Source organism: Arachis hypogaea, chromosome 16 (assembly GCF_003086295.3).
Source record: "Arachis hypogaea cultivar Tifrunner chromosome 16, arahy.Tifrunner.gnm2.J5K5, whole genome shotgun sequence".
NCBI lineage: Eukaryota > Viridiplantae > Streptophyta > Magnoliopsida > Fabales > Fabaceae > Arachis > Arachis hypogaea.
In genome coordinates this window covers 27,658,338-27,676,807 of record NC_092051.1, presented here as the reverse complement: position 1 = coordinate 27,676,807, position 18,470 = coordinate 27,658,338, and the positions used below count along the sequence as shown (strand labels likewise).

Here is an 18,470-nt window from a genome sequence, read left to right as displayed (position 1 = left end):
TCATAGTTAGAGGTTAGCTAAGTGGGAGCAATGAACAATTCTCATCACAATTGATAAGGATAACTAGGATAGGACTTCTAATTCTCATACCTTGCCAAGAGCTTTCTCAATTATTAATTTACTTTTTTGCCATTTTATTTCCTTGTTCAACCTTTCAAAAAATCCAAAAAGATATTTTTTCATAACCAATAATAACTACACTTCTCTGCAATTCCTTGAGAGACAACCCGAGGTTTGAATACTTCGGTTATTATTTTTATAAGGGTTTGTTACTTGTGACAACCAAATTTTTGTATGAAAGGATTCTTTGTTGGTTTAGAAACTATACTTGCAACGAGGTTTCATTTGTAAAATTCTTCACTGACAAAAATCCGTTTGTCAATAGCCATTGTGTATTCATCACCACTATTGCCTTATACTACATTTCAACAAAGGAGAGTTACATGTAAGCATATATTAAACAGGAGCAGGTCCTCATCAATTATTTTTCACTTTTGTCAGTTTTATTGGTTTCTTCAACTAAATCATTCGTATATTTACCTTGTTTAGTAATAGTTCTTCTTAAACATTCCCTTCTAATTGATCCTTTTGTTGCAGAAAAAGAGGAGCTCGAGCACTGGAAAGAGAGGTTGGCTGCTGCGTGCATTGCTGGAGAGTCACAAAAGAGAGATGCTGCAAATAATGTATAATTCCTCAGCTTTTGTAAATTGGGATCGGTTCAGTCAATATGAAACTATTACAAGTGACCTTTTCGGAGGGGGTACATTAGTTACAACATTTTTGTGTAGTTATGTAACATTTTTATGTGCATTTTCCGTTGGACAGTGATATTTGTGAATCATAAAGTTTTTTCTTTCTTCTGTCGGATAAATATAATCGACTCACATATGTACTTAACCAACATATAGAATAAAAAGATTCGTTGTATTTGTTATACCCATATCAATAGTAACTTTCTCATGCATCCAAGTTTTTGCTCTCCTTGGTTGTTTTGTTACCGATAACCTGGCATATTAGGTATTCTGTTTTTTGAAAAATAAATTAATCGTGTACCATGTTACATGGTTTTTGGAAAATATTTCATCCCGCTGATTCGTGAAAAATTATAATGTTTAAAAGAAAATTTGCATCTATATTTTAATTAAGACAACCATGCAATCCAGTTCTGAGAAAGTAGAGTTGCTTGTAATAAAATGGTCTCTTAAGTTTTAACACAGCTTCAAAATTAAGATTAGACCCCAAAACTTGTATAAGAAAGTACAGTCCTTACCGAAAAGATTGCAATGCTAAGTCTCAGAGTCAGGACATAATGCAATAGAATTTCATCTGTATTTCTACCTAAATAATGTACCTAAAGAATGTAAATGTTGCTTTAGTGGACAAATAATAGCATATTCTAGACCAGAGTTAAGATTGTATATTGTAGAACATAATTCATAAAGAAGAGGAAGAAAATATTTATTAGGATATACTCAAATCTCAAACCTTATGATAGTTCACTGAAAGGCAATTCATGTTTAAAAAAACTGCACAAACAAGAAGCACACTGGCTCCATTTTGTAACTCCAAAATGAATGGACAAACGGGAATGAGTAATCTATATTTGGTTGAAGAGAGTTAACAAATTGATAAGCATAACATAAGGTTGCTTAATCTCCGGATTTTTTGTATTCTGGCTTCAGTTCATAAGTGCCTTGATTAGTTCCTTTGTTATTGGAAACACACAGATCTTTAAGTATATCTTTCAGAAATTGCTGCAGAAAAAAGTGTGTTAGATCCAACACATCAGTTATATAAGGCACTACTGAAACTATATATCTTGCTTAAAATAAATAAATAAATGCCAGATGGAGAGATAATGGTGAATTTTTCATATCCATGTGTAATCGTGAGATATCTACCAATTGAACAGAGTAAGATTCATAACAATAGCAATAACACCAGAGTCTTTGCTCACTAGTAGGGCTGGCAATTCATACCCTACCTGCGGGTACCCAACCCGGTTCAACCCGTTCGGGTAGGGTAGGCTACCTGACCCGCTGTGGGTAGGGTAGGGTACGGTCTAGGTATGCCTGCGGGTAGGGTAGGGTACGGGTTTAGCGTGTACCCTATCCTACCCTACCTGCACCTCATATTAGGGGTGTACATGGGCCGGGCCACACCGGGTTTGACCTGACCTAGACCCGCCCGAAATATAGACCGGGTCTAATTTCATGACCCTAACCCGATCCTAAACCCGATGAAACCCATGCATCTTCGGGCCGGGTAAAAACCGGGTAAAAACCGAGTGAAAACCGGGTCTTTGACATGTAAAATTCACCTAATGTCCAACCATTATTTTACAATTCACATAGTAAAATTCACTTAAAAAATTATAACAAAAACTAACCATTTTCTAAAATTAAAATATAACCACAATCAATATTAATATTGTCTCATAACACTAAATAGTTAAGTCACATACTAAACACATAACCACAATCAAAAGTCTTATTCTTCCTAAACATAGAACTTTAACTCAGTCTTTATAACATAACATTAACCACAGAAGAATAGTCATCCATCAATTGCTATTAATGTTGTCAACTTGTTCCTTGTGATATGGATGCATTAGTAAAACCTACAAAATACAAATCACAAAATATATAAAATTATTCATTTTCATATAAGAGATTATTACTTCAAATAATAAAGTCGCAATAATAAAAATATTATAAATGTACCTTCAACAACCTTCTGACTACTATCATATTGATCAAACTCTTGATCTCCAACTTGTTGTTTCGAAGGGCACAACCAACTTTGAGTACATATCAAAGCTTCAGCCATTAATGGTGACAAAGAGCTGCGGAAGACATCAAGCACACGTCCACCAGTGCTAAAGCATGATTCAGAAGCAACGGTTGAGACCGGAATACCTAAGACGTCATGGGCTATGAGAGAAAGAATTCTGTATTTTGAAGCATTCACTTTCCACCAAGCCAATATATCAAAATTCTCATCTTCTACAGTATCCTCGCCCAGATATCTCTCCACATCTGACTTGCTATCTGCATTAGCCTTCTCTCTTTTTTGCTTTTTCCACATATTCACTCTATTTTCAGAAACTCCCTTAGCACCAGTTGAGACTTTAGTATTATCATCCAAGACATCTCTAGATGAACTTTCACCATCTTCCCTTCCTTTATCATCTACAACATCCTTTTCATAAAACTTATATAAAGTCTCCAATGTTAGTTTAACAAAACCAGTCATAGTAGTAGACACTTCCTTGTCATAAACATCCTCCAAACACCAACAGAGATAATCTAATTTATAACGAGGATCCAATACAACAGCAACAAGTAACAACGGGTTAAATTTGTCAACGGGTTAAATTTGTCAACAGGTCCCCAATATTTATGATATTTATTCTTCATAGAACAGCAACAAGTAACAACGGGTTAAATTTGTCAAGCTCATATAACTATAATTCTGATTTGATGTCCAACAATCTGTTGTCAAGCAAACCCGAGCATATGACTTTGCCAACCATTCTTTTAGCTTTTTCTTCTCATCTAAATAAAGTTGAAAGCAATCTCTTGAGACCGTCACCCTAGATGGGACCGTAAATCTTGGCTCAAATCGATTTAACATTTTGCGAAACCCAATCCCCTCAACAACTTTAAACGGCATTTCATCAAGTACAACGAATTCAGCTACAGACTTCTTACAATCTTCCAAGCTATAACCCTTAAAAGCTTTGCATAGTTCCCCTTCTTCATCAATTTTAGGCATATAACCATGAAGTGTCCCCTGCTTCCTTACTTTAGTAAATATCCATTTATGAGCACTCTTCAAGTGCTTATTTAGAGAATTCGTGCCATGTTTAGTAGGTGACAACTGTATTTCTTCTGGCAATGATGACATTTATCCTGATGCTATCCCTTTGTCTCAGTCAACGGAAATACAGAAAAATACTGCCAAACATATGATTTTTTTCCCTTACGAACAACTTCTGGATCTTCATTGTTTGCATCTTTGTTTTCTTCGTCTACTTGTGCATTAATAGCAGGAGTAGGAGCAGCAGGATTTTCAGCTTCAATAGCGGAAGTAGGAACAGCAACATTTTCAGCTTCAATTTCTATTGGTTTGTCTTCTTCCATAGTTGGTGGAGGAACACAGTTATCTCCTCCTCCCATTGTTTGTATCCTAAAATAACAAAGTCAAGACCATAAATATATCTATAAAATTAGTTTAGACTATCAAATTAAATTTGTAAAACTAATTTAGATCATCACATATTAAATTTTAGTATAGGAAAAAAGAGAGGGGGGAGGGGTCTAGCTTAGCAAGTTGTTATTATGATATAGAAGAAGCTTATCAGTTATTACTTATCACGAAGCATAATTAAAAGGAACTTGCAAATTGAATTTCATATGGAATTGCTAATTGTTAATTAAAAGGCACTTGCAAATTGAATTTCATATGCAAATTGAATTTCATAATTAAAAAGCTTCGTGGCACACCATTCTTCCTCAACTACGAGTTTTCATGTCTTCAAACAGTGTAGGTTTTATTTTTTCCCGAAAAAAGAAAATAAGACAAATCAATATATCAAAATTAAAATGAAACCAGTGACAAGAAAACACAACTCAGAAGGCGATTGGGATAGAGACAACAACTAGTTCAATATTTTCCTTTCAAATGTACTGATTTATTTTTCAGATCACATACTCAAGTTTTGGAAATTTTCAGTCAACACCATCTCAATTTTTCAGTAAACACAGAACAAATACTGAAAATCAACTAAATAAATCAGCAAAACAAAAATCAGTAAATACATCAACACCCATCAGTCATCAGTAATCAGTAAATACCAAATCAGCTAAACAAATAATCAGTAAATACATCAGTCATCAGTAATCAAGAACAACTCAAAACAAAAATCAGCTAAACAAATCATTTAACACACATCAACACCCACACCAAATCAGTAAAAAATCAGTAAACACAGAACAAGTAATCACTATTAACCAAACACATCAGTAATCAACAACAATTCAGAACAAAAATCAGCTAAACACACATCAACACCCACACCTAATCAGAGTTCTAATAATGAAAATCAACACCCACATCCTAAATTCACAAATTCTGTTTATCAAAAACCCTAATCCTTAATCAGAATATAATGAAATAATAAAATTAATTACTTACCTGAGAAGAAGATCTGTGAAGAAGACTGGAGAAGAGAGCGAAGCAGAAGGAGCAGGACTAGCAGAGCAGAGCAACGGTGGGACAGTAATAGAGAAGAGGACCGTAGGTTGTCACCATCACCGAGAAGCAGGGTAGCACCGTAGGTCGTCACCGTCTTCAGTCGAACAAAGAACTTCGCCGGTGACTGGGCTGAAACACGGAGGGTTGAGAAGAGACGAGAACGGGAGGAGTGGGCGACTGCGTCATGCGTTGCTGTGTGCTGCGAGACTGGGAGTGGCCCGTGGGGAGAGACGATGAGGTCAGGGGTCACCAGATCACATCCTGTGCCGTGGGGAGTGGGGACTGCCGGTGCCGGAGTGGGGAGTGGAGACTGGGAACTGGGGGTGTGGGAGTGACTAGTGAGCCTGAATGGCTGAGCTGCTGAGGGAGGCAGTGAAATGAGTGAATGGAGAATGGACTGCGTGCCCTAGTAGCCCCTATCCCTAATTTGAAATCAGCGTTGTGTATATGGCCGGGCCGGGTGACCCGAGCCATGGCCCGGTCCCGGTTTCACCTCCTTTCTTGGTTTCATTTTTTTTCCCCATGTCCTCCCCGGGTCACTTCGGGTCCGAGCCTTCACCGCCCAAAATCCTTCGGGCCCGGGCCGGGTCTTCGGGCCGGGCCGCGCCGTGTACACCCCTACCTCATATATAACACATATTTTATAAAAATTAGGTATATAGTGAAGGGAGTGAGAGTTGAACCCACAACCTCCCTTATGTAATGACTTACAATAAGTGAACAACCATTAAAACTAGTTAGTTAATTTAGTAATTTAAAACATTAGTTTTTTATTTTTTATGTTATTAATATGTATAAAATTCGAAATGATTGAATTTTATATTTACTTTGAAAAAATATGATATTTCTGCGGGTAGGGTAGGGTAGGGTTTAAAATTTTAGGGTGCGGGTAGGGTTAGGATTGAGAGATTCTCAACCCGCGGGTAGGGTTAGGGTAGGCTCCAAACCCTACCCTACCTTACTCATTGCTAGCCTTACTCACTAGATAGGCAACAACACAGAATAAGATCTCAACAATTAATGGTACAGTACTAGTCTCTCAGAATTTCTCAGCATGATATATACAATTTCTTTGAACTAATGAAATCTACCTGACACATTTAAGTCCTCCAATTGCATACGTATTGGGCATCTAGTGTACATGCATAACCACTAGAAGCAACAAATTCCTATGGTAGGAGTTTATGACTCTATGTTTCTGACGATTGCTCCATAAGATTATCATAAAGTAATATCCAATAGACTAAAGCTGGATATTAAGAGAAAGATATTAGTCAAAGCACATACTTCAGGTTGGTCGGTTTCTTATATGAGATTTCTTAAACTCCAACACAGGCGGCCCAACGCCGCCTGATAGGCCTCCCACAATGAAGACGTTGCCCAAAGGTGCTTGTTCCCGTCGCTGCCGCCACTCAACCATCGCAGGTTCTTTCCGCCGATTGATCTTCTCCTCCGATGCCAAGACCTGATGCCATTCAGAGCGACTCCATAACTGCAGTGTTTGGTCACACCCATGAGCAACCTGGAAGACGTATTTGGCCCTACAGCTTCAACGAGTCCACCAACCATGACCAAAAACAAAACACAAACAGCATCGGCCCAGTCCAGCTGCGTCAATCCAATTGGCGATCTCTCAAATTGGCCCTTTCATTGAACCCTAAAAAAAAAATTAGGCCCATTATTCAATAATTCCATTAGCCAGCTTCCCTCTCCAACTAGCATACCAGACAAGCTTGCAAAGCTCTGCCAAGCCTGTTCCCTCAACCCAACGGCTTACCACTTGTCAACATATTCTTCGATCTGTATAAATGAATCTGTACCGTATAACTGGCCATTCTATAAATATGTAAATTTGAAATCTTTACTCTAGAATCACTTTTTTATTAAATATAGAATTCTTTTAATTATCAAATAATTATTTAATATTTGTATGTATATTTTAAAAAAATTCAAAAATTAATTAGGTAGTACTTATATTTAATTATTTGAGTACAATATACGAATATATTATCCATAACATTATATAATATGAGTAAGTTTATTTTAAAATCGATATAATGTTCTGAATAATATTTTGTTAGTTAAATTTTTATTTTTTTTATTGTATCTAATTTTATTTAAATAATTTAAAATTTTAAAATTATAAAATTTTTAATTTAAATTTATATTAAGAATTTAATTCAATCTAATATAAATAAATATATTGGTATTATTATAGTTAATTATATTTATGTATTTGATTTAAAAAAATAATGATATAAAATTTTTAAATTAAAAAATTAATAATTTTAAATTTTAAATTTTAAATATATTTAAGATATATGTAAAATCAAATATAAATAACTATATTCGTATTATTGTACATATTTCAGATATATTGTCCAAAATTTTTATATGATTATATATCTTGGTATAAGTACGCAATTGTACCATATCCAAGTGCAATGATATTTTTTGTTTTCTTTAAAATATAGCATATCTTAGATACACAATACTTGATTTGTGTACTTAATAGTTTTTTGTTTTGTTTATGTATCCAAAATGTGTAATAAGTATTTAAATTCGTAATTCATCTATACATTACTCATTTTAATAAATATTATATTTTATTAATTCAAATAAAAAAATACCACAAACAAATGAGAATGGAAATCATTGGAGTAAGGACAGTTTTTTTTGCTAGGATGAATAATCCAAAATCTTTATTCGAACACGTGGCATGATTTTAGTGATTAGAGGAACCAAACATAAAAGTTGTAAATGGCCATGTTCGGTTTGATTGACTATCACTACAACTAGCACCGTTAGCCAAAAGACAAAATACACCTTTTGAAATAGTTTTTTTTTAATTATTTTATTAACTTTTATAATTTTCTTTTTCACCAAATTCAAAATTAATTTTTTTTATTTAGATCTCTACATTATTTTTAATTTTGTAATTAATTTTGTTAGATAACCAACTAAAATACATCCAACTGCAATTAACTAGTAAAGAAAAAGGCTAAAATAACAAAAACAAAGTTGGGCCTTTTTAATTTTTTTTGGTAAAAACGTGAATTTAAATTATCATAAGAAATATTTAAAATCAATTGAAAAAATATCCAAAATAAAAAATATCTAAAACCAAATAAAAACAAATCTCTAAAATTATTATAAAGCGAATATTTAAAATCTAATAAAAAAAAATATTCGAAACATAATAAAAAAATTCAAAACCCAACAAAAAAATGACATTCAAAATCATTTTGAAAATCTATAACCTAATAAAAGGACACATTTAAAAATATTGAAAAAAGAACATCCGAAAATTAAGAAAAGAAACATTCAAAACTATTAAAAAAATATTTAAAACCTAAAAAGAAGAACAATCTAAATCATAGAAAAAAATATCTAAAACATATAACAATAAACCTAAAACTGAAAAAAAAAATCTAAAATTAGTTGAAAGAATTATTTAAAATAAAAAAAAATCCAAAATTACTTAATTACCTATATTTTTTCAATACATTAATACCCGTGAAATTTTCTTACAATTAAAAGCAAGAAAGAAAAGGATAGAGTACATAACAAAGTCGTGAATGACTTTAGTTCCATAATGACAGATAGTTAAATACGTCATGATCTTAATTTCAACTATAAGCCTTAAATATCAGTTTTGAAAATAAAGAAAATATCATGTTTCAGAAATTCTTATCTTTTGATGGTGAAAGATATGATGATCAAACATGATGAAAGATATACAGATTTTAATGTAATATTATTAGATATAAATTATCTAACAAAATAACCAAATAGGTCTAATAGGATATAATTTCAAATATTATTATATTTTTAACTTACTATTCAAATTTAAAAAAATTTATTTTATTAATGATTATGAAATATTTTAAGATAAAGATAAAGATAAATCTTTTAATATAATGAAGTTTTAACCGCTTTTCTCTCTTATAAAGGATCACTGATACGTATCATATATGTTTTCTAATTCTAATATCTCGAGACTCATACCTAAGTACCAAAGCAATTGAGATACACTACACTTTCATTATTGGGATCAAGAAAATCAACAACAATTTGGTGTTTGCTACGGTGCTACCCTATTATCTTTCTCCGATCATATTCAGGTAAGCCTAGAACTGAAAATATTACTTACAGTAACAAACTAGTGACAGAGATCTATTATTAACTAATAACTCAAATAATATTTTCCTTTTTCTAATGCCAAAACCAATGTTAAACGTAGTGTACTTTAACTTGTAGAAAATTCATTACACCTTGGCCCTGTAATATGAAATTTAATTTCTTTGGTCCCTCCTCTTTAGTTATTTATGGTTTGGTCTTTCGTCTCCCAAATAATGAAATAACTATAAAGGAGTCTTAAATGCCACGGAATATAACAGGTCCAATGAATAAAGTAACTTATTATAGGACTAGCAAGTCCTCTAAGACTCTAACAAAAGCAAGTTAAGGGAACGAACAAAAAAAAAGAAAAAGTTTTAAGATTAGTTATAAATTCAAATTTTTTACTATTTACATAAAAATTTAGCTAGCATATGTCTTTAGAATGCATAATAGAAAGTTTGTATTAAAAAATTAGAAAAAAAATATAAATAACCTTAACAAAAATCTGTTAGAAAACCCCTTTATATTAAGTAATATTAACATATATCAATATTTCTTGCAAAACCTCAACTGGGGACATATCTTAGGCCTTAGCCATAGATTGTCTGAAAATAATCAAATATCAATAAAACCAAACAACCACCATTATTCGTATTGTTATAAATTATGCGGATCACAAGTTTGAAAATTTGTTTAGGACATTATTATTATGTGGTGGATGAGGAATTGTGGATGGACTTTGGAGCTTGTAACAAAATAGAGTATATAGATATATGCATGATTCTATAATTAAATATTAAAAGACACAAGACTTATAGAAATTTATTGCAATCTTGATTGGCATACCCATAATTGAAAATGACACCAAGCGTTTTCTTGTTCCAAATTCATTCCTCAACCTCACTGTCTTGATCTTTCTCTGCCAATAAAAAGGAGTACTTTGTAACTGTTTAATCAACTCAGAAGAAGCAAAATAATAATAATTTGTTATTCACAGAGAGAGATAATGGAAGATGGAAAGAGTTGTCACCCTCTTCTGAGAGGAGGTAACAAAAGAGAGAAAGGTTACAGCCATGGCCTATCTTCCTCTCAGATGCAAGTAATGGCTTCCTTCTGTGAGGCCCTATTGCCTTCTCTCCCATTAAACAAGGAACAAAACCTGCAACACAATCATGCACTTTCAGCTTTCTACAATATCTCTGGTTCTCAGGCTCCATTTCCTGATGAGGTGAATTTTATTTTATTATTTTCTTCATAGGTTATGCATGACATGCATCATACGTGTGAATCTTGCATGTGCTGTTTTTCTTCATGATTATCACAAGCTTAGCCAATTTGATTCAATTGTTGTACTTGAATCTTCATTACTGTTTGTGTCTGAAATATCTGTCAATTTGAAAAACTTAATTGAAGTAGTACTTTAATTTTGCAATTGAACACAAGAGAGGAATTTGTGAATTAAATACAATTTATTTTATTTGTGTTTAAGTACGTCTAGTTTGAGTACTTTCTCTTTTATTTCTTCTATATTGTACTATGCTCCACTTTATTGTTTTGATTTTTTTTTTCAAATGAAAAAAATACAATTTATTCTATTTTTATTTATGAACCAATTCAAAATGAAAATTCAGACTGCAGAGATCATGATCAAGAGGGCATTACCAGAAGCATGGTCCCTAGTTAGCTGGGTTCTGTGGATTCTTTCATTCAGGTTTGGAACATTGTTGCTTTGTGGAAAGGATTGCTTGGAATGGAAGTGGCCTTTCATCCACAAATTCTCTGAGATTCCATTGAACAAAAGAGAAGAAATTCTCAAGAAATGGTCAAGGGAGAACAATTGGACACCTCTAAGGATAGTGTTTGTGTTCATCAAACTTGTTTCCTTCTACAATTTCTTCACAAGGGTAATAATGGTTTTCTTCTTCTCTGAGATTTCAGTCTGTAGTGAATTTTTGCATGTTAGTAATAACTGGATGTAAGGACCTTCCGATTTCATAATAAGTGAATGAAGAAAATGTATACCACATATTTGATTATTTGACTGAGAGACATACTGAAAAGCTGCATGTCTCATAATTGTCTTGTTAATCCCTTTTCTTGCTAGCTAAGTAACTAATTATTTTTGTTCCCTTTTGTTTAACTTTGCTACTTTTCTCCAATTGCTGCAGACTGATGGAAGCGGGCATAATCCTGCATGGGAAGCAATGGGGTACAAAGTGGACACCAGACAGAAGTTAACACATAAGGAGAGGCCTCTACAGAAGGGGATAGTAGAAACTATGTATGAAAATGATTCTACTTTAATCCAGTCTCTCACCGAAAAGGGCCTTGAAGTCACTGAAGATCTAGAGCACAATTCATACAACATCAAATGTGATGTTGTCATTGTTGGCTCTGGCTGTGGTGGAGGAGTTGCGGCTGCAATTCTCGCAAACTCGGGTCTGAAAGTGATTGTCCTAGAGAAAGGAGAGTATTTTGTTTCTGAAGATTATTCTTCCTTTGAAGGTCCATCCACGAATGAGCTTTATGAATCAGGTGGAATCATGTCAAGTGTCGACGGGAAGATGATGATCTTGGCTGGTTCAACAGTTGGTGGAGGCTCAGCTATAAACTGGTCTGCATGCATCAGAACACCTGATCCTGTTCTGAAGGAATGGTCTGAAAAATATAAAATCCCACTTTTTGGAAGCTCTAATTATCAATCTGCAATGGATGCAGTATGCAAAAGGATTGGGGTGACACCACAATGCGCAAAAGAAAGCTTTCAAAATCAAATTCTCCGAGAAGGATGCAAGAAAGTTGACTTAAAAGTTGAGTCAGTTGCAATAAACGCTTCAGCAGATCATTATTGTGGCTCATGCTGCTATGGTTGTAGAACTGGAGATAAGAAGGGCACTGACTCTACTTGGTTGGTTGATGCTGTTGCGAACGGAGCAGTGATCCTCGCCGGATGTAAAGCTGAGAAGTTCATATTGGAAGATGGAAAGAATGGACTGAAGAAAAAGAAATGCAGAGGAGTAATTGCTGCAGCCACTTGGAGGAGTAAGGTCTCAAAGAAGCTCCGAATTGAATCCAAGGTATCTATTTCATCATGTGGCTCTCTCTCCACACCTCCTCTATTGATTTCAAGTGGCCTGCAAAATCCATACATTGGGAAGAACCTCCGGCTACACCCAGTCCAATTCGCTTGGGGGTACTTCCCGGAAGACATGACAAATTTCAGTGGAACTAACTATGAGGGAGGAATCATAACTTCAATCCACAAAGAATTTGCAGAGGATTCCACCCCAAAATTCATTATAGAAGCACCTGCTCTAGGACCCGGATCATTTTCAGCATTGGTTCCTTGGGTCTCAGGGCTCAATGCAAAAGACAGGTTGGCAAAGTATGCAAGAACTGCGCACCTTTTTGCATTGGTAAGAGACCAGGGTTCAGGAGAAGTAAAGGCTGAAGGCAGAGTTTCTTACAGACTTGACCAAGTGGACAAAGAAAGCCTTAGAATTGGATTGAGGAAAGCCTTGAGGATCTTGGTTGCAGCCGGAGCTGTAGAAGTGGGCACTTACAGGAGCGATGGCCAAAGAATCAAATGCAAAGGGATCAAGGAGGAAGATTTTGAGGAGTTTCTGGACACAGTCACAGTGGCTGGTGGTCCAAGCTCAAGGAATGAACTTTGGACTCTTTTCACTACTGCACATCAGATGGCAAGTTGTAGGATGGGCGCCACCAAAGATGACGGCGCACTCGATGAAAATGGTGAGAGTTGGGAAGCAGAAGGGTTGTATGTGTGTGATGCAAGTGTGTTTCCCAATGCTGTCGGTGTCAACCCCATGATAACAATTCAGTCCACAGCATATTGTATTGCCACTAAGATTGCAGAATCACTGATGAATGAGATGTAGAACATGAACAGCTAAGTTTGTATCATTCTAATTTAAGAATTTCATAGTCAATTTATGTTTTTTCCTTTCATGTTCAAATCCAATAATTTATCCATGATTTATGTATTTGTTAGCAATGGCATAATGAACTTTATTTGCTTGAAGACTAGTAGTATCAAATGCTTATTATGCAGTAGCTTGTAATAAAATGTTACCATGTCTCATGTTTCTCACGGATTTAAGAGAATTAAACATAATACCATGTAAAACAACATGGTGGGTGGTGATGTTCAGCTAGATGTTGAGTTGCATGCTATCAAACCAAAGTATACAAAGACAGTGTAGTGGCTGATTTGTATTTGACAACAACGTTTGCAGAATGTAGTTGCTTTCTCTACTTCTATTGGTTGCATAACTTTTGAACTTAATTGGTCATATTAGAAGCAGCATGGTAGCAATATATGTGCCAATAATCAAATTTATAATATGAAACACGAAATGAATACCACCTTGCAAATACAGTCCACATAACATAAACTGAACCACTTGTTTGTCCTTGAATTACAACCAGTTTATGTGATGTTCCTAAGATACATCATATATGTACATTTCTTTTGATTATGTTCTTGTTTTGTCGGCAGCTTTTTGTTCCTTTTTGGGTGGTGAATTAATTAATTACCTGATTTAATTTCAAACAAATTCAGCTTCATAAAGTATATCGCCGATAAGCAATCTATCTATTTATAATATTATAGAAAGAAAAACCAAAATAATGTTATGTTAAAACTTGACACATAATATTTTATATTGTAGCCACATCATCTTAATAACAGATTAGTAACTTCTCCATCACTCATGTTTACTCCATATTATCACACCAATAAAAAATACAGAAATACTTGGTGACCAAATGTTTTTAGTAAAAAAGTCCAACCAAGTCATGTTATATGTACGCCTACGCACACTTCTTCGTCTTATTCTTCTTCCTCACACATTGATAACTTTCTAACTAGAGTTATATTTTCATATCTTTTATGATAGTTTATGAATTTATTTTGTTAAAATTCAATAAAAATGTCTAGTTTAACTTATTATTATTAACTAATATTGTTAGTCAAATAAAATATTATATTTGTGTAATTTTCAGATTTCATTGAAGGTAAAATCATTTAAAAGGCTCAAACATGCATAAATTCAATGACAACTTAAAGATGCACTTGCTTTGGACTATAACTAGCTAATCAAGTTGTCACTACAATTAGCTTTTGCAGAAAATCAAAGATTTCCACAATCTCATGTTCCTCAAACACATGCATGCTAGATTTTGAAAAATAATGCATTCCTTACTCTATAAAAAGAGAACTCACTTCGAACTTGAGATATAGAGTGGAGGAGTGAGAGATACACACAAAATAGAAATACAAATTAGAGGAAAGATAGTTAGAGAAGATTAGAATTTGGAATCAACAATCTAACTTCATTTTCAATAATGTACAATTTTCTCTCATCATTTACTTATATTTTATGTTTTACTTGTGTGATTATGAACTAATTTTGTTAGGTAGGACAAAGATGTAACCTTTTATGTGAATTGGATAATTATAGATCAATATCATTCAATAATATTTGTTTTGATTCATGTGGGTTTATAACCAATTTTAATGCTTTTAGATGCTTGATCACCATTTAAATGATATATTGATTTATAATACACTTGAGAAAGAGGTTGTAAATGAAACTATTTATTGAACAACATAAAATTTGAACAAAAACTAGAGATAGACATGTGGTTGTTATGCAATTTTCATAAGAACATAATCTTTTTCTCACATAAGTTGTAACTAAGAGATTAGTAAGTTTAAGAGAGTCTCTTGACCTTGAGAAAGCTAGAAACTATATTAGGAAACTTAACTAATTTGAATTCACAACTTTCAGCCATAAGAAAACCACATACTAAACCAATCAAACACCTAAACTATAAACATTTTCAAGCTCATTCAGCCAAACACAGCCATAAATAAAACCAATTCAACCAGCTAAATCAAATGCCAATTCATATCCAGTACCAATCCAGAAACAAAATTAAACCAAACCTGAAGCTGCCTGCCACTGCTCTACACAAATTAGCCATCAAATATCATTATCTCCAACCCAACTTCAACCTTCAGCCAAAACGGAAGCAGAATAAAAAAATAATAATAAATAGCATTTATTTGTATATTTATATACCAAAAGAAAAAAAATACCTCTACCTCTCAAACGGTGGCTCCTGCGGCAGCAACAACTCCACCACCACCGTCGAGCCTCTCTTTACCACCATCATCATCGTCCTTGTTCCACCTCAGCCATCACTCACCGCTGCCATTCTTCTTCCTCGCGATGCTTCAATCACCATCGAGCTCTCTCTCTCCTCTTCCTTCTTTCTTCCGGCTAACGCCTTCTCGAGCTATGCTAGCCGTTGAAGATCTGACGCCACTGGTCGCGGTCTTCTCTCTCTTCAGCGAACCCTCTCTCTGTGTCCTCTGCTTCCCCGCCGTTAATAGTTGGATAAAAAAAATTATATTATATAATAATATATTTTTAACAAAATTAACTATTATAATATTTTTTATTTTAACGAATAATCTATTATTTTCAAGTAATATAAAATAATTAATTGTAACTAAAAATAATACTGTATAATAATTAATCTTAACGAATAAAAATATTTGTAGATATATTTATATGTTTTATATTTATTTATGAATAAATTACCAATTATGTTCCTAAATTTTTAGAATATTGGCAATAATAACTCTCATATTTGTTAACGATAATTATACTCTCTAAATATTTTAAAACGCTACAAATCTGCCCGATTGTGAGGAGAATCTTTTTCCGTTAAACAGAAGTTGGTGATGTGGCAGATAAAACATGACATCCCTTTAAAGTTTACTTCTCTATTTTTTCTTTATATAAAATTGAGAGACAATATTTTCTTCAATTTCACCCAAAATCAAAACCTTAATCATTGTCATGCATGGTAGAAGCAGAGGCATGTCCAATAATAATCGAAGGACACAGTCAATAAAAAATGGTAGCTCTGAAGGGCTTGAAGAACATGGGAGCAAGCCCTATGATGGGACATACTCCTGTCGCCTTCAGGTGGTGGCGTTAAAGTTAAAGACGAAGAGAAATCCAAGGAGATAGTTTTTCAGGTGTCTTAGAAGGTATGTATGAATTTACTGCTTTATTTGTGCCCCTTTTTGAGAGTTGATGTTGATGGATGGCTTTTGTGCTGGGCAGATGAAGAACACTGTGTATCCTTATTTTCAGTGAATGGACGAAACTAATGAGGAAGCAGTTAGGGTGGAGGAATGCTCTAAGAATAACACACTAGTATGCAATGCAATTGAAGATTTGAAAGGGAGATTTAACCTTCTGCTTATCTGACATTAAGTGCCAATCAAATTGATTATGGTTTTCAATGTCTGCCAAAAAATATTTTAAGAATTTCTTCCAATTTTTCTTTGTTTCTGCATCAACTACTCTATATGCAACTAAGAATAGATGCTTGTTGGCATCTTGAACAACGGCTGTTAGCAGCTGTCCTTCAAAATAACCCTTCAAAAATACTGCATCAAGGCATAAGAATAACTTACATCCTTGCTTAAATTCCCTTTTGTAGGCATCTAAGCAAATGTATAGACTTCTAAACTTAGGCAACCCTATAGGTTGTGGGGTTGTGCCCATATGGCAAGTGGATTCTGGATTGGCCTTATGCAGCTCATTTAGATAAGTCTTTAACTTCAAATATTGTTTTCTTTCTGTTCCCTTAATGATATTCTTAGCCTTTTCCATTGTCCTAAACATCATCCTCTCTCCTACACATATATCAAACTCAACCTTAAACAAGTTTCGAGCCTTTCTGTGGGACAACTTGGAACAGACCCTAATCTTGCTAATTAACTCTTCCAAAATCTATTTACAAGTGACTGACCTACTTTTATTACTCCTAGGACAAGTATGCTCATCCACCAACATTTCAATTTGGTAACTAGGTGGCTGGTTTCTTCTTGCACAGTAAACCTCCCATGGACAAGTTTCATTGTAGCAAATGACCTTACACCTATGTGGTTCAACCTTCAGAAAAATGCCTCTCTGTCCATTTGAATATTGTACTTCCTGAATACATTCTTAAACTGTTCCATCATGCCAAACTCCATGCCTAATTCCAATCTAATTTTGCCAAACTTTGTCTCAGGATTATGCTGAGGGAATACTAAGTTTTCAGCCTCAAAATCAGAACCGGGAGGGATGTGCAACTCCTCAGAGTGGTATTGATATTCAGCTGGCTCCTCATCATGGTCATTTGGGTTACGAACAATCTCCTTTGGAGCTTCATTCTCTTCTCTAGGTGGTAGAATCCTCTGACCTGATGGAGGGGGGTCTTAGATGATGCCTCCTACATTGTGTCCCACCAGAGACATCCTCATCTAATCCAACAATGTGAACTAGTCATATCATTAAGTTATTAATTAACCGACAAATTTTTGCAAGTAAAACAGAATCACAAAATTAAACAGAATTAGTATAGGATCTGCAATTCATTTAATACGATATTTGTAAATAATTGCATGCTTTAATCAACAAAAAATATACCATCATAAAACATAATCATATTCAATATCATACATGCATTAAAAAATATACTAACCTACATGTGCATCACTATTGTTCTGTGGTGCAGGTTCTGCTCTACCAGATGATTGGGGTTTTGGATGTTTTTTCCTATGTCTCCTTCCCCTGCCATCAACTTCTTCAGGGTTAGATTGCCCCTCTTGATCTGCAACTTGTATACCGTGGTTGTTTCCTAAATTAGGAGACTCATTGGCAATTGTTGCAGCTTAACTTTGATTAGGCAACACCTCAATAGATCCGTCATTTTGTAATTGCTCATCATTCCCACCTTTACTCAACATTGGTTCACCCTCTTCTTGCCATTGCTCTTCATGCTGTGGGGAAGACTCGTGATGATCTTCCTGATTTTCTGAAGGAGGTCCTTCTTCTTCTTTGTCATCAGGTCCTCCAACCATTGCACTAGCCTGATTTGTATAATCAGAAACTAAAACTTCATCAACATACTCTGGTTCAGCATCAACAGGATACTCAAAATACAAGTGGACCCTATTTTCATTCTTCAATGCAGCATCACATATCTTAACCACACCA

The 18,470-nt window shown here is 34.2% G+C and overlaps 2 protein-coding genes across 22 annotated transcripts; one reads left to right on the top strand and one right to left on the bottom strand.

Moving 5' to 3' along the window:
• Positions 1 to 1,438: 1,438 nt before the first annotated feature.
• Positions 1,439 to 15,804, bottom strand: LOC114925466 (uncharacterized). Of its 20 annotated transcripts, none has more exons than XR_011874147.1 (9): positions 15,512 to 15,804; positions 15,353 to 15,421; positions 11,699 to 13,262; positions 11,404 to 11,571; positions 11,044 to 11,320; positions 10,663 to 10,767; positions 10,412 to 10,540; positions 10,228 to 10,300; positions 6,248 to 7,059 (listed from the first exon to the last, which is right to left on the bottom strand). XR_011874147.1 is itself a non-coding variant. In XM_072220144.1 (5 exons), exons 4-5 carry the CDS (start codon positions 3,253 to 3,255, stop codon positions 2,583 to 2,585), a joined length of 570 nt encoding a protein of 189 aa, XP_072076245.1. In that variant the 5' UTR covers positions 3,256 to 4,191; positions 5,200 to 7,059; positions 10,228 to 10,300; positions 10,412 to 10,540; the 3' UTR covers positions 2,344 to 2,582. The 20 variants fall into 20 exon arrangements, 2 of the variants coding, with proteins under 2 accessions (XP_072076245.1, XP_072076244.1); XR_011874144.1 differs by having other exon boundaries at positions 6,248 to 6,916; XR_011874142.1 differs by lacking the exons at positions 6,248 to 7,059; positions 10,663 to 10,767 and adding an exon at positions 1,439 to 1,754.
• LOC112758746 (long-chain-alcohol oxidase FAO2) lies at positions 9,236 to 13,556 on the top strand. 2 transcript variants are annotated; one of them, XM_025807484.3, is made up of 4 exons: positions 9,236 to 9,383; positions 10,379 to 10,609; positions 11,013 to 11,285; positions 11,550 to 13,556. In XM_025807484.3, exons 2-4 carry the CDS (start codon positions 10,388 to 10,390, stop codon positions 13,278 to 13,280), a joined length of 2,226 nt encoding a protein of 741 aa, XP_025663269.1. In that variant the 5' UTR covers positions 9,236 to 9,383; positions 10,379 to 10,387; the 3' UTR covers positions 13,281 to 13,556. The 2 variants fall into 2 exon arrangements, with proteins under 2 accessions (XP_025663269.1, XP_025663268.1); XM_025807483.3 differs by lacking the exon at positions 9,236 to 9,383 and having other exon boundaries at positions 10,295 to 10,609.
• Positions 15,805 to 18,470: the final 2,666 nt, after the last annotated feature.

Bases quoted from the DNA above. Each gene is read 5' to 3' on its own strand.
- LOC114925466 (XM_072220144.1), bottom strand. From the start codon at position 3,255: ATGACTGGTTTTGTTAAACTAACATTGGAGACTTTATATAAGTTTTAT. The intron at 2,621-2,723 runs GTACATTTATAA...TGTATTTTGTAG, and splicing joins TAGTCAGAAGGTTGTTGAAG to GTTTTACTAATGCATCCATA.
- LOC112758746 (XM_025807484.3), top strand. From the start codon at position 10,388: ATGGAAGATGGAAAGAGTTGTCACCCTCTTCTGAGAGGAGGTAACAAA. The intron at 10,610-11,012 runs GTGAATTTTATT...ATGAAAATTCAG, and splicing joins AGGCTCCATTTCCTGATGAG to ACTGCAGAGATCATGATCAA. The intron at 11,286-11,549 runs GTAATAATGGTT...CAATTGCTGCAG, and splicing joins TCTACAATTTCTTCACAAGG to ACTGATGGAAGCGGGCATAA.